The following is a 22,088-nucleotide window of genomic DNA, read 5'->3' on the forward strand; positions in this document are numbered from 1 at the left end:
AATGTAGGCCTAGAATCAACTTGAACCTTCCTTTTTTGTAAACACACTTCTCAAGCGCACGGTTAGCTTGGAACGTGTTTAAACATTTCTGTTTGACGGTATACACTTTTAATATAAGCGCGAAATGGGTCCTGGTTAGGTAATTTATTTTTAAAAATAAAGGATGAAAAGTGCTGTTTCCAATAAAGTTGGTACAAAATGATCGGTTAAAAGCGTTTCGGCGTAAAAAATTTCGATAAACTTTGTTTGAAAATAACTGTGGTTTTCTATGTCAAACATAATTTATAGCGTTACAAACAAGGTTATTCCTAAGGTTGAGTCACATCGAACGATTTAACAGGTAAACATAGCGCTAGCTTTGAATTTATAATAATTTAAACAAAAATTCGTAACCAACGTTTGAATTCAATTGTATAACAAAAATGTAGTTGAACCAGGATGAAAAACACATTTATATGGATCAACGGCCACCAACCATTTGATTCTTGTATCAGGAGACTTTTTTTCTTGGAATAGCCATAAAGTATAAATCAAGTCTTGAGAAGGAAAACTTTTCCAACACGCGGAATGAACGGGTTATGTAAAACGCTAAAGCAGGCTACAGTCAAAGGTAAAGGGCGCGTTCTAAGTTCTAACAGAACGCGTGTCTGTTACACAATTTTTACTTGATAAACTTGATCAAATATGTATCCAATAAAAATGCGTTTATAAGCGTCCATTAAAAATCTCAAACCCTTCAAACGTTGTCTCAGGATGTCACAGGAGTACAGCAATCTTTTCATTCCTGACATTTAACGGTTGACGGCGGAAGCGTCATCCTATACTTACTCAGTCTGGAGAGCTTGAAGGCGTCGGCCGTGTTGATCACGTCGACATACGCCTGCAACTCAAAACGTCTCGCGGTGACATTCAGGTTGTGGTTGAGCATCGCAAACTTGAATGCCGACTGGATCTCGTCGGTGCCCTGTTCGAATATTGCTCCTGAAATGAGAAAACCCAACGCGAAAGCGATCATTAGTGGTGGGAAAATGGGAAAACGAAATCTGCAAACATACAAACAATACCCTAATTGAACGGAAGATGGTAAAAGTGAAGCAGTCAGACAATCATTTACCGGTAACGAAAGATCATAAGCTATTTGTGGTTAACTGGTGGAAATGAAATTGCTTCTCCAGCCGGCTAGAGGCAAAAGAAGCGGCAGTAGCGTAACAACGGAACATCATCCGCCAGCTTAACCGGGGACGCAAATTGGGCCGACAGCTAATTTGATGCCGGTTTCCGCCCCCAAGCGGCGCACCTGCCCCCTCGCGCTCGGTGGAAACGGTCGGAAGCTGAAACGGGCTTCCCAAATGTGGCCAACCATGATTTCATTCATCAGCGAACTCATTTCCATTCCAATCTGCTTTGCATGGGACGCAAAATGCTGGCAATTCGTCGGGTAAAAAAGTGCCTTTCAAACGTCATTTGATTTGCCATTTCGTTTCTTTCGGCTAGCTTCGGGCACGCCGGGACCGAAACCGGTGCTTCTGGAACGGAGATGTTAAACAAAAGGAAATTACAAAAACCACGCCACGCACATTTCGCAGCGGAAAATCGGCTCAGCTCAACTGCTCAGAAAACAATTTCCGGACTATGATTTGAGGTGCGGCCCGGGATTGCTTTCTCCTCGGGATGTAAAGAGGGGTGGTTGGAGCAGTTATGGGTAAGCAGAGTTTTCATGCCGGTCGATGCTTATTGTCACAATCGCTCATCCGAAGGTGATGTACATTGTTGCGTGACTAACGAACCACACGGTATACCTTGTTTACGCCACGCGTTGATTCGTACCGTATTTTATTTCCCGACTTCATTTTGAGCATGGCTCCTACAACCTACAGGGACGAAGGTAAGGGCTTTCCAGGGCGAGATGTGTGTGAGTGGAAGGGACGGAAATAAACAATATGTTGACTGGTACACAGTTAACTTCTAGTTGATCCGGTACGAACGGTGTTTGTTCCATCTCAAACTGTTGACTGAAACAACAGCTAGCAGGAATGATGATACGGATTGTAGAAAGTTAAGGCCATAGTACAAACCGTAATGCAGCAGCTGTCAAAAAAATTTACAACACTTAATTTGAAAACTGTTTTGGTTTAATTTGACGTAAAATTTTCTTCTGCTTTCAAAGCAAAATAAACAAAATCAGATAAATATTCACTATCGTTTAATAGTTTAAGATCATGAAAACTATGAGTAATCCGCTATGTTACACGATATCACTTTTAATACTTTTTGACTATTACACTCCTGGAAATTTTTTGAGCAATTTATAAAGCAATAACGCAGCCAGTTTCTCACACTAGTCGTTTTAAACAGTTCATAACAACACAAAAATAACAAAATAACAAATAACAAATAATTTTATACTTGTTTGGTCTGTTGGCATGTGGTAAAGTTCAACAAACCGATCTTAAAGCAGTCAAATATTTTGTTGCTGAATTACGGTATAGTTTAATTGCCTGTAGTCTGTAAAATACACATTTTCATTTTTTCCATCAAACAATCGGTCAATTATAAGGCTATCTGTTCAAAGGCTGTAATACTTGATATTCACAGCGTGATTAATATCAATAATGAGGCACCTTTTGACTGCAAAGTAGTTACAAATTTATGCTTCACTCAAAAGGACACATGCGGGCAATTAGATTCAAACCCCGACACCATGAGTTATACGCCCCTCGAAAGTTAATTATAACTTCATCAAAGAAGCAAACTGGTTCCCGGACGGCAGTTTCGAGGGCAGTTGCTTATCGTGTTGCGCCGAAAACACCTTGAATGGACTCCGGTGTTTTGATGGACCAACGGTCATCACCCGGAAAACCGTGACGTTGATAAGCTGTTCTGTTTGGTTAATTGATTAGCTTTCAAAATATGCTAAGTACGTTCGTTTAATCTTCCGTTCTACCGGCGGCAAGGCAAGATCTCTCAGAACCAGGTTCTCTGAGGTCACTTTCCGGTGCCGAGGCGTTCTTCAGCGCTGGGGTGTGGCGAGCAGATTTATTCGCGTTGTGCAAATTTTGGGACCGAAATTGAAATTCACAGCATTGAAGCACCCGGCTCAGTTAAAGTTCTGCTAACGGCGAAAAATTGGGATTATGGTGAGGGCCGCTGGTGAAAACGATGGTAATTCAAAAGATAAAAAAATCACTCGATAAAACATAAGCATCAGGAATGTTGGGCCCTCGCCAAAGCTTGGGACTACACAATTGTCTTTCCGCCTTTTGTGGGAACCAGAACGCGTGGGGAGGAATACATAAAAAAATACCACAGCTTATCGCTTGCTTTAAAACGATCTATTCATGGAACGGATAAAAATTAATTAAAATTTCATCCCACTCCCCGCCGCGACCAAAGAATTCTGCTATCCGTGCATCAGTTCGGCTAGAGAGCGTAGAGTGTCTTCTTGTTCGGTGCTGGTGGACGCTTCTGAATGATGAATTTTGCAAAAGCCATCACCATCCGTCCGAGGGCCAGCGAGAGATGACGGAGGACGCGCACAGGGCATTGAAAAGTCGGGCAAAATACGATCAAGCTGAAAAGGCACGCCTGAACGGGATGGCAGGCGAGTGTTTTCCATGAAAAACCAAAAACCGAGCATTGGTTATGAAAATTTAAACAGGTTCACTAAGTGTGTAGGCGCCGAATAATAATTTCGCAATTAAGCCACCATTAAGTGCTAACACTACTCGATTATTGCGCGCCGTGAGAAGAATTTAATTAATGTATGCATGTAGCGGGTTGGCTTGGTTCGATTGACTTTGACGAGATGCTGCCAACGGGCAGGGCGTCGGATATGGGAGCACGAAGACGATGAAATTGCGGTTAGCACTCCACGCCAGTGCGGAATCTTTTATTGACTACTGAATTATGAATAGCACACAGCGGTGATGATACACTTCCGATGAGCAATCAAATATGTTACTATCGGGGCAAGTGTTGACGACGAAGTGCTTCCGTTGATTTGAGTGTCCAAGCAAAACACGGCGTAAAATAAAAAGATACCATTATTTTCTCATTATAACGAACAAAGATAGCAAACAAAAAACAAAATAGTTTCAATGCAGCGTTAATAAGTCGTTCATGTAGTTTTGGTTGGTAGCACAATGGTCTACGACTAGATTTCCTTAACAATTCATATAAACTTTCCTCCCTGTAGCTAATACACCGTGAATCTCTTTGTTAAATTTCTGTAAGTATTCCTCAGTAGCTTCATTTAGTATGAGCCCGTTCCAGGATAATTACCGCTGTACAGACCTTGCAGAAGATAATTTGATCATCTCGGCGAGCTAAAGGAGGCGACCAGGAGCTGAGTCGAGGGCAAACAGTTAAATACCTAAGCCATTACCATTATCATTCGAATAATTTCGAACTGCCGGCCGATCCTAGGGGTTTACATTCTCCGTAAGCAAGACAGCTTCATTTGCGAGGCTGTATTTGTTTCGGAATTAGAGTGATAAACCTTTTATTAAGGGTTGAATGTAAACAAAATGGGGAGCTTAAGCAGCAGTTAGCAGAATAACAATTAATTTTACAATTACCACCAGCAGAAAACACGAAAGCGACTGCTATTTCAAACATCGTTCTCGCTTCGCCCTTCGTTCAACGGAAGAACGGGGCATCCGTTAATGGAACGACTATTGACCGGGTGAGTATTATTTCCTCACAGACTTTCGACTCTCATGTCCAGGACTGTTTTACTTAGCTCCGGCTTCTCCTCGAGCTGGAGCTCTTGAGGACCTTTTAGCTAGTCAAACATTTTGTGTCGCGCCAAACCAGCTTGTGGACGGTGGGTGGTGAGTGTTTATAGAATGAGTAATATCGATTAAAACGAGCTGTTTAATTTACGACCATCCTTGTACCGGCTTAACATGGAGTGTTGTTCAACGTTTGGTTGGTATAAATAATAATTTTGTAAGTAAATTATAACTAAAGCCTTGAAAACCGATCGTAGAGGCTTTATTGGTTCAGGCTTAAAATTGAATGAAAAATAAAATATTGTTCAATTTATTATAGATTCCTTCTTCTACAATATTTTAAACAGTGCGATAGTCAAATGTGCTTTTCACATTTATACGTAAATGAGGGCTCAAGATTGGCTCTTACACTTCTAATTTAAAAGTCATTAACAATGTTTAACTTTACCACGGAAATTTTGACGTGGGGTAAGTGTGTTTTCTTAGTCGGTTCGTCATTATAAACATAAGAGGATCATTTAGGTAATTGCATTTTTTCTTTTGACGATCATAAACAGTGATGCCAATTATTTTGTGTTCAACTGTGGTCAGGGTAAAATTGATTATAGTAGCGAAACGTAACTTCTTTAAAATTAAAATAAATAGCTGAGATACAAAAATACGTCTCTCTTAGGTGACTTTCCGGAGCCAACAAAATTCTCCTTTGATTGTTTTATTTAGCGGACAGCCCGGAAATATGGTTTACAGTCTGCGCTTTGTCTGTAACTATAAACAGTTAGCCAAATATATTTTCATCAGTTTGCATGTATTTTCGCTATGAGCAGGTTCTTGTATGTTGTCATTTCATGTTTGAAAACACGTAAGATGCTTGTAATTTTCATTACGTTTCATATCCTCAATGTGGTACCACGGAGCATGATTTAATAGCAAAAGGCATTTACTAGGACACTCACATTGCTTGGCAAAAACTGTTAAGTTAGAAGCAAATATTGATACCACAGAGGAGAAATTAAGCGGATTTAAAAAGCAACATCATTAGACTTCTACTTAGCGTGTTTTTAATTAACAAGTTTTTTTTTCAGTTTTGAAGCTCTCCAGCACGCAATAGGAAACAAAGCATACGAACGTGTACTCTGGACGAAATCTAATTTGTGCGACATCACAAAATTGGACTCCACCTGGATCGATGCGCTTCAAACGGCCACCGTTGGCCACCGATGAACCCCAAATTGGGGGCCTTACGAACCTGGTGGTGTTCTAAAAGGCCAACATTCCATCCAATTTCACCTTCCGTTCCGTGGCAACATTATTCGATTATGTTCCGCCGGATGTGCCTGGATCACAGCGCAGAGTGGCCGGTGACCCGGGACCAGCCGGCTCGTGACCGAGCTGGATGGCGTCATCTAATTGAAGGTGATTTGTTGAGAGAGCGCCCAAGCGTTTGGTGGACACCGGAGGCTCATGAAATATTTAGGCGAGTCACTCGTCGTCGGGGGCGAAATTCGCGAGCTTGCCTCATCAACAACAGCACGTACTCGACTCCTCTGCTGACTGTTGGCTGGAAGGGGGTATGAGGGAAGTTTTGCCGAAAACAAAAAAAGAAGGCTTGTGGAACTGTAAAGCATGTGGAGGAAAAGCGGAACTGCTCTCACAGTGCAAATGGCAGTAACCTAACCAAAGCACATAGTTTGTTTCTTTTTCGGGAAGTGTTGTCGCACACTCCCGAACCCTTGGCGACAAAATGTGTCCAAACGTCGTTAGCCTAGCTGTTCCTACTCGAAGGCAGTATGTAAAAGAAAAATAAGCTCAGTAGATCCTAATTTAGATTGATGATATTTAATTAGTTCCATACGCTCGAACGCTCGCACACCGGCCAGCTGCTGACGATAATGATAGTGACGATGATCCCAGTGTCGGTAGCTTTTCGAGATGCAGGATTGTGACGGAGCTGCGGAACCCATTGACGCTAGGGAAGGGGGGTTTACAAGGCAGATGGGGGGGCTGCCGAAAGCTGTATTTGTCCGAAACACAACATGTGGGATCCTGCCGGTTCGGGAGCAACCGATTCGGAATGATTAATGGAGGATAATTTGCTTAGCGTGGTTTTCCTGCATGGTGGGCGTTTGATTGGAGGTGGAAATCGATCCGAACGCGGTCGTGCCGGTGACCCCGACCACGATAGCGGCATGGGAAGTGACTCTTGCAAGTTCATGGTGTCGGATTATCCAAAAGCGTAGGGATCGAACATGTGATTGGCCGGAATATGTGACGCTTCAGCTCCTGTTTGTTTTGTGGCAAATTTATTCCTCTTGAGGAGCGACGGGACCTTTTAAAAACATTTTTCAAGCTGTGTTATTTTTGTTTCATGGAATTGAATCATCAAAAAGAGTTTTCAGATATTATACATAACTGAATTGTAAGGATGCTATTTATTTAGAAAACTGGATTGAAACGTTCAAAGTTGGTTTGACCAGAAATAATCGTAAAAGGTAAAAAATACTTATAACAGATTTAAATACATTTCTTGAGTTCCTTTGCAATTAAATCCAGGTGTTGTTCACAAGACACGCATTTAATTGCGGAATTTGTTTACTTCAATCTGCATTTTCTAGAAGCCGTTTAGAAAAAATAAATCGATGATTATCATGTCAAAAAAAACTACTGTTTGTGAAATATGTGTTTGCCGAAAAACGCAATTTTCCAAATGTTTAAAATAAGATGTATACATTTTTGCATTTTTTCGATACTCAAGTTTCCTGAATGATAATTTTGCAGAAAAATGAACGAGAATAAGAAAACCCAAAAATATCACACCAGCCCTCAGAAATCCGCCAGAGACATTAATTGGAAAAATAAAAGCGATTAAAAGTTGAACAATTAGTTTTTTCGGCTCGCTTTCGTTGAAACGCAGGCCGTCTCTTACGATTGTTCCGCCGGAAAGAGGCATTTGTACAAATCTACGCAGATCGCTTGTCGAACAGCGTGTTGTGTTTGTTTCGGTGGGTGGAGTGAAATCAATTTCACGATCGCCGAAAGGTTGTCGTTGCCTTGCAGCAATTCAGAAAGTTTTCAACTTCACCACTCCGGAACTTTTATTTATAAATGTCTCCGAGCGCAAATCTGCCGAATGGAGGCGGGGTTTTTAAATTCCAACAATGCAAAATGGAAAAAAGGAAGTTGTACTTGAAAATGCTGGAAATGAGTGAAACGCAAGCGAAATTTTGTTCGTTCTAGAAGATTTCCGACAGCATTCAACGAAATCCAGCAGCAGCTCGATCAATGGCAAAGGAGTGAAACGAAATCAAGAGGCTCGAAGGCAGCACGACGAATAAACGGAATATAAACAATCATAAAATAAACCGCTTCATGCGGAGAACTTTTTACTGCTGCGAATCTCAAGCAGGAAGTACGACGAATGTTGATAAAATTGCTCCGACGGAATGTTGATTTATTTTCGTTCTGCTTTGGATCACGTGCTCGTACTATGCTATCAGTTTTTGGCCCTGCTGGATTCTGCCTTTCAGATCACTGATTTTCATGGGGCCACCGCTTTTCCGCTACCGGCACTTCCCACACTCATTCCCTTATCTCGACAACTGAGGTTCGCGTCAAAGTCACGCGGATTGGAAGCACGGTTTGGCAAATCTCATCATTCTGACCCCGGCATTTCAAATTCCTCTCTCTGAGATCCGCACCAAGGCGCTTTTATGTCGGTTCGATGGTGGTGAAAATTTAATTGAGTCAATTGCGCTGATCGATCGGTAATTTGTGAGACGTGCACGGTACGGTGGCGTTATTTTTCATCACGTACAGCTCCAACCGCGGTATTGTACTCATTCGGCTCTTCCGAATCGAGGACGCATTTAGAAGATTGATATTAAGGGAACAACTTTTTGGCACAATACGATCATTCGACAATGTGTTCCCGGTAGGACTTTTTCTGTCGTAAAGAACCCGAAACGTAATTAATTTGTCAGTCAAGCTCAATGGATTTAGCATGGAAAAAATGCAGGTAGATGTGAACAACCCGATAGGGTGTTTTTGACTCCATAAGAAAGTTGTACAAAGTTTGAAAATATCCATATAATTGTTGAATTATGTTAAAATCCTGTTTAGTGGCTTTTTTACGAGGTTCAATTAATCGGTGAATGTCAATACATCATACTAATCAACAGTGTTTTCCAGAGTGTACTTTTGACCATGTCCAAGAAGGGGCACATTTTTTTCACGTCAAAAAATTCTTTGTTTTCCTATTAGTTTCAAATAGTCCCTTGGATTCGAAGATTTCAATTAATTTTGCAAACTATTTCATTTTCTTTAATCTTTCGTTAAACGCATCTTCTCCTCTCCCGGCAAACTCTGGAACATTGCTGGACGATGTAAATCCAACAAACACTAGAACATGGAGCACATGAAATTATTGTTGTTCCAATAAATCCGAAATATTTTCGATTGTGAGCAAGCTGTAGAACAAGACTCAAAGGAATGATTTCATTTCAAGCGGAACACATTCTTCTCTTTGGAGAGGAAGCTTTCTTGTATTATGTTGGAAACAACAATAACGTGCATAAATGGCACGACTAGTGTTTTTTTCTTTTCGTTTGAGAGACACTGGTATACATTGTTCGTAAAACCCTTTAATATCCTAAAGTGATGCAAAAAGCTTAACAAAGACCCCTAAAACAAATGAAGCACTTACGCATGAGGAAAGCGTTGAGGTAGAAGGCAAAGTAAAACAAAACAAATAATGATAACCGCTCGAAAGAGGCGACCAACCTTACCGTTTATCGGCGTTAAACTTGATCAAAATTGATTGATGTTTGTCACTGAGGCGTGATAAAAATCGCTTAAATGGAAATTTTTGCTCCATCCATGATGCAAAGATGAAAAAAAAGTTCATCACCTACGGTTCGGATAGGACATCCATCTTAACCGATCCATAAAAAAGAGAGTAAAAGAGTGATACAAAGAGGTGGAAAATTGTGCGCCGCGGGGTACTCTGCGCATTATTTTGCCCCTCTATTTTCGTCGATCTTCAAACGATTGGAAACCGATTGTGAACGTGACGCTTGTGCCGTTGATTTCCTTTTTCCTGCTGACGTGTAACGACAAGCCTGATATTTGAATATTTTTTCCTCCTTCCAGGCATACGCTTTCCCGGCAGGCGCGAACAATTGGACGCTTCCTATATTGAATTATTTATTTTCGTGCATATCCGTGTGGTCCTACATGCTATTCGTGGGAATCCAGATCACGGATGTTATTGTTTGGGTTGGGACATTTCTTCCGGCCTGTTTTTACCAGAGAAAAAGTGTATTGAAAAACAATTTTATGGTATCGTTAATCACGTTACGGCTACGGTTATTGCAAGATTGATGGATTTTAGCTAACACGAGGATTAAACCATTTCCAAGGAAGAAACGTTATGGGTTGGCGTTTTGGCTTTCATCAAGCATAGAAATTTATCAATGCCCTGTCATGATTTATGGCATTGCCGCTTGCGTACGTTTATGGGTCGCAATATTTTAAAAAGTCAAAGAAATTTAAGGAGCCATATGAACATTCAAGCCAGTTACTTTGTTGCATGCCTGAATCTGCAATTTCTTTTTTGTATTGCACAACATTTTCCGAAAATTATACATGCATAAGTATTGTGGAGTATTGTATATAGCTCATAGTAAATTTAGCACCAGCGATCAACTTACCTAATGTTTGCATGCACATAATAAGATAAGGTATTCCGTTGATTTACACGTGTGTGTATCTCGGTTACGTTAGATCCTACGTTTTAGTTTGGCGTCTTTACTGTGCAATATCTTCTTCTTCTTGGCGTGCCTGCCCGTTACGGGCTTACGATACTTGTTTCCCTGTTGTACGTGGATAGTCAGTCCTCTCGTACAGGGGAGGGTCCGGTCTCGGTTGGGATTCGAACCCACGCCGTCGAACTGTGCAATATATGTGTAACATTTACATCTTAAGTCGTTATTTAGACTCATAGCCCGATGTCTAAAGAAACGATTGAATAAATAACATTTCGTGAGTCGTCATATTTCCGGGCTGAATTATTTACACAAAACACTGAAATTATGTCAGTATTATTTATTTATTTGATAAATCTTTTCAATGCAAAATCGGTGAGAGTGGATAATGTTACGTACAACAACCGTCAGTATGTACAATGAACGAAATCGAAGGGTAAGAGTGCTGTCGAAAACTACATCAATTCCATCAAACTTGTTTGGAGCGAAAGACAAAAACGAAGATAATTCCAAGTTACACATTGGTGCACAGCTTCCTACGAGTGGAAAGCATGTAGACTTTCCTCTCGAGATGTAATGTTCAAATAAAAGCTCACTAACAGTTTCATGTGTATGTTGTGGTTCGTGTTCTGCTAGCTTTCGAATCGTATGATGCAGAATTTGCTGGAAAGTGGGAAATGTGAAGTGCAGATGGTATTGTGATGCACTGCGCGAGTGGAGCGATTTAAAGGATTGAAGTGTGCACGAAGTGAGAAAAAAATAAGCCGATTATCTCAGCATAAATCACGTTCATCCCAGAGAAGCACTTTAAACAAGCCCTTCAACGTAAACTGTGGGCAGTTTGGAAATGTTTTGTATCATCGACTTTTTTTATGCCTGATACTAATATTTATACTCGGTTAAGGCTGGGCGATATGGTTTGGTTTATGATTCTCGTAGCTTAAAAATGTGCGGTCTTTGCAAGTGCTTGAAACGTAGCTGAATGAATTTCTGGAATTGGATAAACTGAATATTATAGTCGGAGGCTTTAATATCAACTGGCTGAATGCGTCTGTATCTATTCAGCTGCAACGATGATTAATCGACTATGTTTTCAGATGCGACGAGTCTGTAAATACTTTTATGCATCCTGAACTTAGGATATCCGATCATAATAGACTGTTGATTGGAGGTTTGTGGGTAGTCAGTTCACGTCCAGTATAAAGCGTAAAAAATACTGTGGCATATATCCCACAACTAATCTCCAAATGCTAGCGTTCCAGGGCCTAGATTTTGAAGCTCACAGCTTTGAAGAGAGAGCTCATAGAATAGTTCATGCTCTTTAAAAAAGTATGCAGTAATTGATTTATGAAAAAGAGATAAATATTAACGTTAATAAAAAGTGGTATTCAAAACGGTTGGATCAAATAAAAAGTAATTGGAACTAAAATTATAAACAATTTTTGAGAAGCAATAGTCCCACAGATTGAGGAGTATATAGACAATTCAGAAACAGGTATTCAAGTGAGTATTTTACAGTACATAATATTACGCCTCCAAAATTTATGAAAATAGATATAAAAGTAAAGAGCTTTGGAAGTTGCTAAAAACATTACTACAGCCATGAGCTCGAGTCGGTCGAACTAAGTAACGATACTTCTACAGAATATTAGTTTCTTTTTCCTCTGATTGGTTTCAGCAAACGGTATGCTTTGGCTTGAGAAGGACGGCTGGACTGTGTAATGTTAATTCTCTAATTGTACAGGACAATTTTGATGTCATCGGAACGGAATTACTTAGCATGGTGAATGAGTCGCTGATGATGATGATGAACCACACCTCTTAACCCAACATAAGTTTGAGATTGCCGGGTTATCTTAAGGTATTTGTAAGCAATAAACAAATAAACGAGGTGGTGGTATCAACGTGACCCTACACAAAAAAGACCAGTCAGCACTCGACTATAGAGCAGTTAGCAGCCGTTAAAACGTTTGCAGCCTCGGTAATCTCTGTTGGCGTCCTGTTATACTATTGCATCCCTTTACAAAATAGTGAACTTCTGGCATGAATTGTGGAAAAGTTCGACGTCCTGGGATCATGAGCTAAGTGTATCTGTGATGATCATGAGTGATATTTTTTCAATCACGTTGAAAAATCGGTGATAGTATATATTTCCAAAGTGCCTAGAGCCGTCGCTGCAGACAAGTTCTGGCCCATTAACATGTTGATAATACTTAAAAAGGCTCTGGACGTAGTTCAAGAACGACTCATCAAATACTTGCCCAGTATCCAGTTGCTGATATCGGACCAGTCGGGATACTGGGAAGGCCACTGATACAATACCACTGTGAATGTGCTATAAGCAAAGTGTAAACATGTTATGAATCGTGAACACGTTATTCTTGCTGTCTTTTTGGTTTTCAAAAGAACTATATCACGCCCTCTATTGTTGGGGTGTTTAAAGAAGTTTTGAATAAGAGGAAAGGAATTCTATTGGTTCTAAAAATACCTTTGGGGAAGAACCCAGAGAACCATGTTTGGGAGCTTTATTTCTGCAGAGTAGCACTGTGTACAAAGAAAATACACTGTGATATAAATCTATTATAGCCGATACAGTGATATTTAACGATAATCAATCTAAAATTTAAGCGGTTTCACGTCGCAACGAGGACCAAAAGGCTAAAACAAAAAGCAATATGTCAAAGACTATTATGTTGGGGATTTCTTGAAGGCCAGAAGTATCTTTGTCATCGGTAAGCATAGGTGGTGCTTCGGTTCAGGTTGTAAAAGGGATGAAGTACCTAGGAGTTCTCATTGACGAGAAAATCAAGCTTACAGTCCACATCGATAATTGGAGAAAGAGAATGACAAAGTGGTGTGGTGTCTTGGGAAGAATAAGGGTGACCTAAGCTTCGTTGGTAGGACTCAGTTACATAATTCATCGATTATGCCTTAGTTTGTCTTTTGTTAGTCAATCCTGTTTCTGCCTTCCAAAACCCAGTTAGGCTTCAAAAGTTGCAAAAGAAAGCTTTCACTTTCCTCGTGCCAAACAATACCACGATTTGTGACAGGAACACAAAAACTGAATAGTATTTAAAGGTGTTCAATATTACAAGAAATTTAAAAAAACTATTGGCAGTGCGAGCACACTACCAGATTTAGATAAATTGTGTGCGATGTATATTAGGAGTAATTTGGTTTTGGATAGAGTATGTTAGTAATTAGCGTAAATCTATTCTCTCGGTTTCGGCAACTCAATCAACCTAGTGGTGCGGTATGAGATGGGCTTTTACCTTATTAACAATTCACTTTGACTTATTTTTACTTTTATGATACTTTTCTTACTGTAACAGGTTGAACAGAATTGATACATGCGAGCGCCAAATGGAATTGTATGTCACTCACCTTGTAAGGATTTGTTTTAAGATGGTCACACTTACGAGGACTTTGTAGTGTGACTCTCAAATCATTCATTCGAAAAATGTTTTATGATCATTTTTGTATAACACTTTATATTATTATGATAAAACGTCTAATTTCAATCTTGTACAATAATCTTGAGGTGGACAATCATCATCATCATTTTTAGAATGCGTGATAGCTCGGTTAACTTATTTTTCCATTATACTTCTTCTTCTCTTCTTCTTGGCGTAACGACCTTGTTGGTCATGCCTGCCTCGTTAAGGGCTTACGAGACTTTTTACCCTATGTGTACGTGGATAGTCAATCCTCTCGTACAGGGGAGGGTCCGGTCTCGTTTGGGATTCGAACCCACGCCGTCGAGGTGGTGAGCCCCGGCGCTCATGGGCCGATTTTCTTACCGACGCTACCGCTCGGCTGTCACGAAGCCCCTTTACATTATAACATTTCTTATCACAAAGTTACTATACGCGATAAATATAGATTTAAAAAGCTAAATATGAAATGGGAAAGACATCATTTATTCAAAAATAATGAAGCCGCTAGGCATGAGATGTAGTTAAACTGTATTCTCATACCTAACGTTTGAAATAATTTTCCCGCATATGAGCTATACACCGGTGTACAGACTATTATAAAAAAGTTTAGTACATTATAAATTAAATTAAAAACATATTTAAATAATAACAAAGTAGGGTAAGTGCTCCTATACTAGTACTAGTACCAATAGTGGTTGTAGTCAGTGGCGTCTCGTGAGAAAATGAGATGGTTGTGGACCTTCAAAAAAAGTAATACCTTCTTAGGTAAACCATATAACGTGGTTTATTATAACCAGAACGACACGACACACGACAGGGGAGGGTCCGGTCTCGGTTGGGATTCGAACCCACGTCGTCGAGGTGGTGAGCCCCGGCGCTCATGGGCCGATTTTCTAACCGGCGCTACCGCTCGGCTGTCGCGGACGAACGACATTACCTACTCGATAAATATATCCGCGGTTAGTCAATGTCTGTAAATCAAATTCTTATTTGGCAAGCCAGACACACAGGTGCACAGGAAAGGCACCTATACATCGACAATTTCACATGGACGCATTCAACACATGCACGAGAGAACTAATGTATACATATACGATTAGCTAGTGCACTGGCAGAAGTGCCCATCCGAAAACTAAACCGATCGACTTTTCAACTGGATTTTGATTCTTGCTAATAAGAAAACTAGCGCTTCTTCGCCGTTCGTAATGAGAATGGTATAATGAAACTGTGGTTAAGAGAACTGTTCTTATTTGATTAAAGATGCTCGTTTGTAACAGCAGTGTACCAGCAGAAGTGCCCAGCGCAACGTTGTAAAGCGTTAAGAAGATTTTGAACGCAACTGTTGTGGGAGGAAATTACAAAACCATAACTAAACAAATGTTTTTGTGATTCATTTTAAAAATTCATGACTGTGCAGTGCACAGGTTGCTCAGGTGGACGAGACGCCACTGGTTGTAGTGGAACAAAATCCCAGCTCTACGACGAAATAAATACAATGGAGACATTTGTTCTTCTATGAAATGTTATTTGATCTTCTGCGAAGAGTTTAAACGATAAACCTTCCCATTTTGTAATAAACTAAGGCTCCAAAATTGATGTTTTCCAAACAAGTGGTACTAATATGCTGGATTTCTTAAGAATTTATCAGGTATGCCACGATTTCCTTAGGGCTATAAATCGCTGCAAAAACCATTGGTTGAGGCCAATCCATTGGTCTATGACCAAGAAAATGCATTGGCCTAAGTAATTTGGACATTTTGTTTTAAATTTGCTTAAAAAAATAAGTCACAGTCAAAATATATTCAATCATTTCCAAGTACTACCCCCACTATAGGAATACCACAATTAAAGGAGCAACCAACTGGGAAGATATATACGCTTTTTTCGTCTATTTTTAATGTTTTTCAGTGAAAATAGATGTTTTCCAAAAGAAACGTCGTGTTTCGATCATATTTGGTGCAAATATGTAAACACAATGTTCTTAACACTTATAAATTACATCATATTGTTATTTACATTACTAAGTGAACCACTATTGGTACCTTTACCCTAGTAAAATAAATTCATATAAATATAATAAATTCCCTATCACGATACTTCTCAAAGTTTAAATCTAAAAAAACCCTGTAAAATGTTTGCATCACAGAAAGTGTTTCTTTACTGCATTTTAAAATTGTATCTATTCCCGACCGTCCAACAAATTTCTGCCTTGAAAATGCAAAGAAAGTGTCGTGGGTATACAGTTCGACTTAGTCATCTATCGAGCTCTTAACTAACAATCTTTTCTAATTTAGAACAACCGAAGGCTGCTACCGTCAGCTTCAAATTTTTATCTTAATTGGTCCGATATTTATCTTTACACAATCTACAATTTGTGCGTGTGAATGTCTGTGTTTTCCTACAGCTTCTTATATCCACTCACCTCCTGTTGGATATTCCTAGGTTTTTCTTGGACGTCCCTTTTTCGCATGATGGCTTTTTACACTGTAGGTCACACCGCTTTAACCATTTTCAAAACTTAGCCTTGCAGATTTCCGGTGCTTGTGCTATCACTGCTCTGCACAGTTTTTACTCCGTTGGAGTGGGAACAAATTTCCGGGGGAGTTTTTCTTATCTACCGCCTCGGCCGATTATTCTCGCACGGACAACGATTCCTGCGCGGAAGAAGCCACTTATTTGTGGCAGTTTTTGGTCGCTTTTACGTATTTCTCTGGTAAAAACTCGACAAGCAGAAAAGGGCTGAACTTTATATTGTTTGGCTAAAAGTATCACAAATCTGTAGTCGTGCAGAGAGAATCTGCAGTGGTGGTTTGTGGTGTATAATGTAAATAAGCACTTTCAACAGCAGGAAAGTTCCAGCTTTCGGTTCCGCAAAGCGGTTTGAGATAAAAAAAAAAGTCCTTAGAAACTTCCCGAGAGTCACACCGAGCAAGTTCTCAAAATGTGTGGTGTACAGGATGCTTGGTTTGGTGAATATTCCACAGCTTTCGATAGAATATGCATTTACCCTACATAAGTAAATTGAAATGGAAATGTAAAACAGACAAATGCCTTGAGAAGAAAGAAAAATGTAGAGTAAAACAACGCAGCTGAAGTAATTCAAATGTAAATCAAGTATACTTCTCTTGTTGGGACTTGAAATCCGCCTACGATACAAATGCATTGCGTTAGAACACTTCTCAAAAGGACATCAATAAATTGCCATTTTAGAAGAACGCTTTTTTAAAAATGAAAAAATGATCCATCGAATATTTTACACAAGTCGTTTGCATATAATCATTTGATTGAGGTATAAATAGACAGACTTACATTGGAATAGCTAATGTGGTCTGCAGTTTACAATTCACTTCGAATACAAATGTTTTCTCAAGTGTTCTAAATCTGTCTCAATAAACTTACACTATTTCATGGATGAGAAGAACTGAATAAGCATATCTTGAGTTGGTGTAGGTTGAGTTTCTTTCAAAATGGATGTAATTAGACTGGTAACATTTGTCGCTTCCTTTTCATCAAATGAGAATTTGACTTCAGCCAAGTCAAGTTGAGTATGTAAATTACACCGGAGGCATCACTTTGCTGCTGTACGAGCGTCAAGAACGGTTTGAAAATTAATTATAAACAATCAATTCGACATTCTTGACATCCTTTCCGACGCCAGCATGAGATGTGATAAACATACACACGATTGTAGAAGCTTACACAGACGTATTTCGAGAACTTCCTGTGTGGCATTACCATTTCAGTTCCTTTAGATATGAATCCTCAAGAAGCGAGGAAGTTTTTAATCACATCAAGATGTTGAATTCAATCGAATTTCCTTTGCTAACTGTTATTCAGGGGAGGACAAATAAAGGGTAGGCTTTCAGAATTTCCTGGCAATCAACGATAATTAACGAAACTCAATGCAAACTGTTCTCCCACAGATAAGTTGAGTTTCCGCTAAATTTACAGAGCTACCAAATCAGGGTATGCCTGACAGAGGCACTTCGCTTAGAAAGAATAAGCAGCTTCTGTTAACTTTCAAACATACTTTTCAAAACTTGGAATCTATTTCAGACGGTCGTATTTTCTTTCACCATCAATTTTCATGTTTTTTCCTAAGGCAGTATTATTCCATCCGATTAATTCTTAGTTGATCTGATCATTCCAATAATGATCAAAATACCCATCGATTTCGATTGTACTTGCATGAAATTATAAAAAACTTTTTAGATATTTCCGCTATCTTGTTCTATTTATTGTTCATCGCCATGCATGACCCAAACAGCGGAATAGCATTAATTTTGAAACTTCAATAATATCATCAGCAACTTGAATTGGCTTTTATCTGTTTGACCTTCCTTTTACACTTTTCTTGTGCTTATAGATTTATCCAATACTTAAGTAAAACTAAATGAAGGAAGAGTTTAACATTATCTTTTGAATGCAATAAGATTTAAAGATTGGTTTTTGCTGCTGTGAGTTTTTAGAAAAACTCTTTAACTCTGTAGCATGTGAGTTTTGGCTTGTTTTTAGAAAAAAAGAAAAAACTCGATAAAAAATTTAGTTCTTCCTACATCTGATGCATGCAGAAGAGATCAGACAGATTCTGAAGATACAGATAATATGCTTGTTTTGCACTTCAACAATAGATTTATGATGGAATTAAAATGTATAGTCCATTTCAAGAATCTCAAAAAACTTCTTCATAGCATGGCTTAAAGATGTATTGCCTTGTCGCGTTTCTACTGATTTCGATAATTTATCATAACGGGAAACTCGCATTGAAAATGGTTTCTTGTGGATTTCCAAGGTTAAGTAATTACCCACTGAATATTATATCATAACTTTAAACGAAGAATCTATTGCGTTTTTATTTTTGTTTGATGTTTTTCAAAATATGTTTGTTGTGAATAATACAGCTTTTATCATTTAGTTTTTATTGTTTACGAATGACCAACTTTCATTATGGTACGTAATTGTCCAAACGATCGGTTCAGTCACACGAGCTTTTGTGCATCTCACTCATATTCAGAGAGAGGCTCGAAAATGACGCGTATTCCCCGTAACAGATGGACGTTGGATGTAGACCTCCTTTCAACACTTCATCGAGCGTTTTCCACACGGTTTAACGATTCGTCGAAGCGCACTAGTTGGCAAAACTCCCTTTGCAATTAGAAGAAAGTGCAACCGGGTACAAAAACAACATCGGAAGCTTGCCGCCGAATAAAAGTCAGCCAGAAGACATCTGTGCACAAGTGGACTGAAAAGTAGCATCGATTTGACATTGACGAACCTCACTGCACAGCAAGATAAGGAGGCACGTATAGCTCCATTTTTTCAGTTTTCATGAATGTAGCTCCCAATCAACATGCAGTTGATCTATACCCGTTCTATTCAGTAGAACGAGATTCAGACTGTACAGAAAAAACTACACACACACACGCACATCTCCATTTCTTCGTGAACGAATCCGATAAAGGATGCTCGGCATTCGATGTGAAAGGTCCAAAAATCCTTTTGGAAATCGGTCAAAAGTCTGGTTAATGTCGGGATGAAAGAATACTTGCTTCGAATACTGATGTGACGGTAGTGGGAAAATCATTGAAAATTGAAAGGCAAAAACCAACTGCGCCTATGACGAATTGCCGTGTGATGAATCGGTGATCGATACAGAATGCCAAATACGCATACAAAAACGGAAACTCTTTTGACGGCCGCAAGTTTCGGTGCTTCCGTTCGCACGCTTGCTTTATGTGACCCGGTTTTGTTGCGCCTATGGCTAAAAATGGCTTCCTGCACTAGCGGACCATTTATTGCACACAATGAAACCTATCGCACCGTGGCGATGTTCAGAGTTGTGCTTTTTGCAGGTGATTGTTGCTACCGCGAAGTGAGATTTTTATGGATGACTCTTTCATATCATGGGATAGTACAAAACGTGGTACTTGAAACGAATGATGAATCTAAAATGTCAAAATCTAGAATTCAAGCAGTTTTGAAATAGGTAAAAGCTACAGCTCCAGGAAGCAGTTCCAAAACAAGAACTTGCGCACGTACTGTCTGAAAGATAATGGCGAAGTAAACTTTGGTCATCGTTTTCAAAAGAGATTTTATTCTTTTTAGCAACCACCTGTCCCTATCGAGGCAGTTAAAAATGCTAATGTGAATAAATATTAAGTAAAGTGCTTATAAATTGTTATTTCATTTCGCACCTTAAAATTTGACTCTTCCATGCTTTGATATTGCTCGTGAAGTACTAGGCGTCTCCATAAAGATTGATAACACACTCTAAACAAATTTGATGCTGAGTTAAATGGGCTCAAAACTCTGAGGTTATCCTATTTTAAAATAATAATCGTGTGACAATATCAACTTATGTACGTTAGCAGTACAACCGATATAGATTCTATCGATAAGTCATTGTTCATTTTACAACTGTTTACACGCTTAAAGTAAAATAGCTTGCTTTCAATCTTTTCGATTCAGACTATTTTTCTACCCATGAACTACATTAAATTTCAAAAAACAAGATGTTGCTTAATCAAAATGTTGTACCCTTTTGGACCAGAATACCACATATATCCAGTTCCTTTAAACAAGTAATTCTATAAAGTATTATGGATGATGGAGGGACTAATACAAGTGAGGTTCCTCCCTTCCTAAAGAAGGGTTCAACCATGGCTCATCGATTCACGTAGAGGCAATTTATTTGTCCACCGCTTGAAACATTGTAGGTCCCGGGTGAAGAAAACTCTCGTCATCATCATATCTATCATCATCGTTGCCGTCATCACCAGTTTTCCATTGTGTGGCTATCCGGACCATTCCAATTGCCATTAAAAGAAGACAGAATGAATGATAAACTAACGAATGTAAAGGAAACTGTGGTATTATGCAGTAGTCGAACAAAATAGACCGTACAAGAGTCAACATATGATATAACGAGCTCATGTACATTTATCAAAGGTCTGATATAATGCGTATCCAGCAACTCATCGAAAATATTTTACTCAGTGGATTCTTAGACATTTAAGCCCGAGACATTATATTATATAGCGTGTAGAGCCATAGAAGTTATCTTGAAAACCCATTTTTGTTTAAAAATTAGTGTATAGATGTATTTCTTAATATTTTTAAAGTTGTATTTTTAAATTTATAGTATTTGGGACAATCTTTTTGTTTTGCATAAAATGGTAATTCTTCTTACTTTTTTGGTTAGCGTCTATTTAGCTTCTACTTCCCCTTCAGGGATCGGCAGAAAAAAGGAAACGAAGAAACAGGGATCAAATCCCAAATCGTGCAGGCAAGCACATATACTTTCTCAGTAGTAAAGGACAGAATGAGTGAGAGAAAAGCTAGAAGCTTTTGAAGCCTGAAAATACTGAGTACGAGTGATATAAGTGTTGCACAAGGAGGAGCTATCACAAAAAAATCCTATATAGCTCTATGAAGGCGATCTCGATTGCTATCAGAATAGAAGAAAAGAAATCCGTCGACTTCGGTTCCACCACAGTGAATCATGCGGACGGTATTATGTCGTTACTTTGGCCAAGGAAAATCGTACGCTAGTCATTCGTCATTCGGACAAATCAGTTGACAGATCAGTTTGCCAATCCGCTCCGGCCCAAGGCTTTGTTGGGACAGGCTGGTTTTCTTGCCTTGCTCGATGTTTCTTGGCAAATGGCATCAAGACTTTAGGGTGACCCTTGGGCGTTTGGGCATGGGAGGAAAATAATACTAATCGACCGACACGGAAAAGGATGCTTCACTTACCTAATGGGATCTTCTCGGTTGGTGGTTGTGCGTTGGCTAGAACCGATGTTTGCATGTGGCCAAAGTACACCATCGCCGCCAACAGCACTCCGGCTAATGGCTGCATAATTGCGGGCGGTCTCCGAGCGGTACTCCTGCTGCCCTGCGAACTCCTACTACTCGTTCTTGTCGGCGTGGCAACTGTTGTGATTAATCCCATAATTATCGCTCGTTTTGCATTCGCTTTCCGGTTTTCCAAGGATTCCGATTTTCGTGCGTCCCCGGGGACTGACGCTCGGGTAAATTCAAACAATCAGACGCGGCTGCTTCCCGCTTTAGCCTACGCTTTACTTTTCTTTTAAACACTTGTTTTTCATAAATTTGCAATCGCCATCATCTCAATTTAAGTAAATTGCAGCACTCAC

At 39.5% G+C, this 22,088-nt stretch overlaps 1 protein-coding gene across 1 annotated transcript in view; it reads right to left on the reverse strand.

Moving 5' to 3' along the window:
• Positions 1–21,807, reverse strand: part of LOC131266339 (glutamate receptor 1-like) — a 69,418-nt gene extending 47,611 nt beyond the window's left edge. Inside the window, exons 1-2 of the mRNA XM_058268812.1 lie at positions 21,685–21,807; positions 829–981 (exon numbers count right to left, since the gene is read on the reverse strand). Coding sequence (XP_058124795.1) covers positions 829–981; positions 21,685–21,790 — 259 coding nt within the window. The 5' untranslated portion in view covers positions 21,791–21,807. The remainder of the gene's footprint in view (positions 1–828; positions 982–21,684) is intronic.
• Positions 21,808–22,088: the final 281 nt, after the last annotated feature.

This window comes from Anopheles coustani, chromosome 2 (genome assembly GCF_943734705.1).
Source record: "Anopheles coustani chromosome 2, idAnoCousDA_361_x.2, whole genome shotgun sequence".
NCBI classification, from domain to species: Eukaryota; Metazoa; Arthropoda; class Insecta; order Diptera; family Culicidae; genus Anopheles; species Anopheles coustani.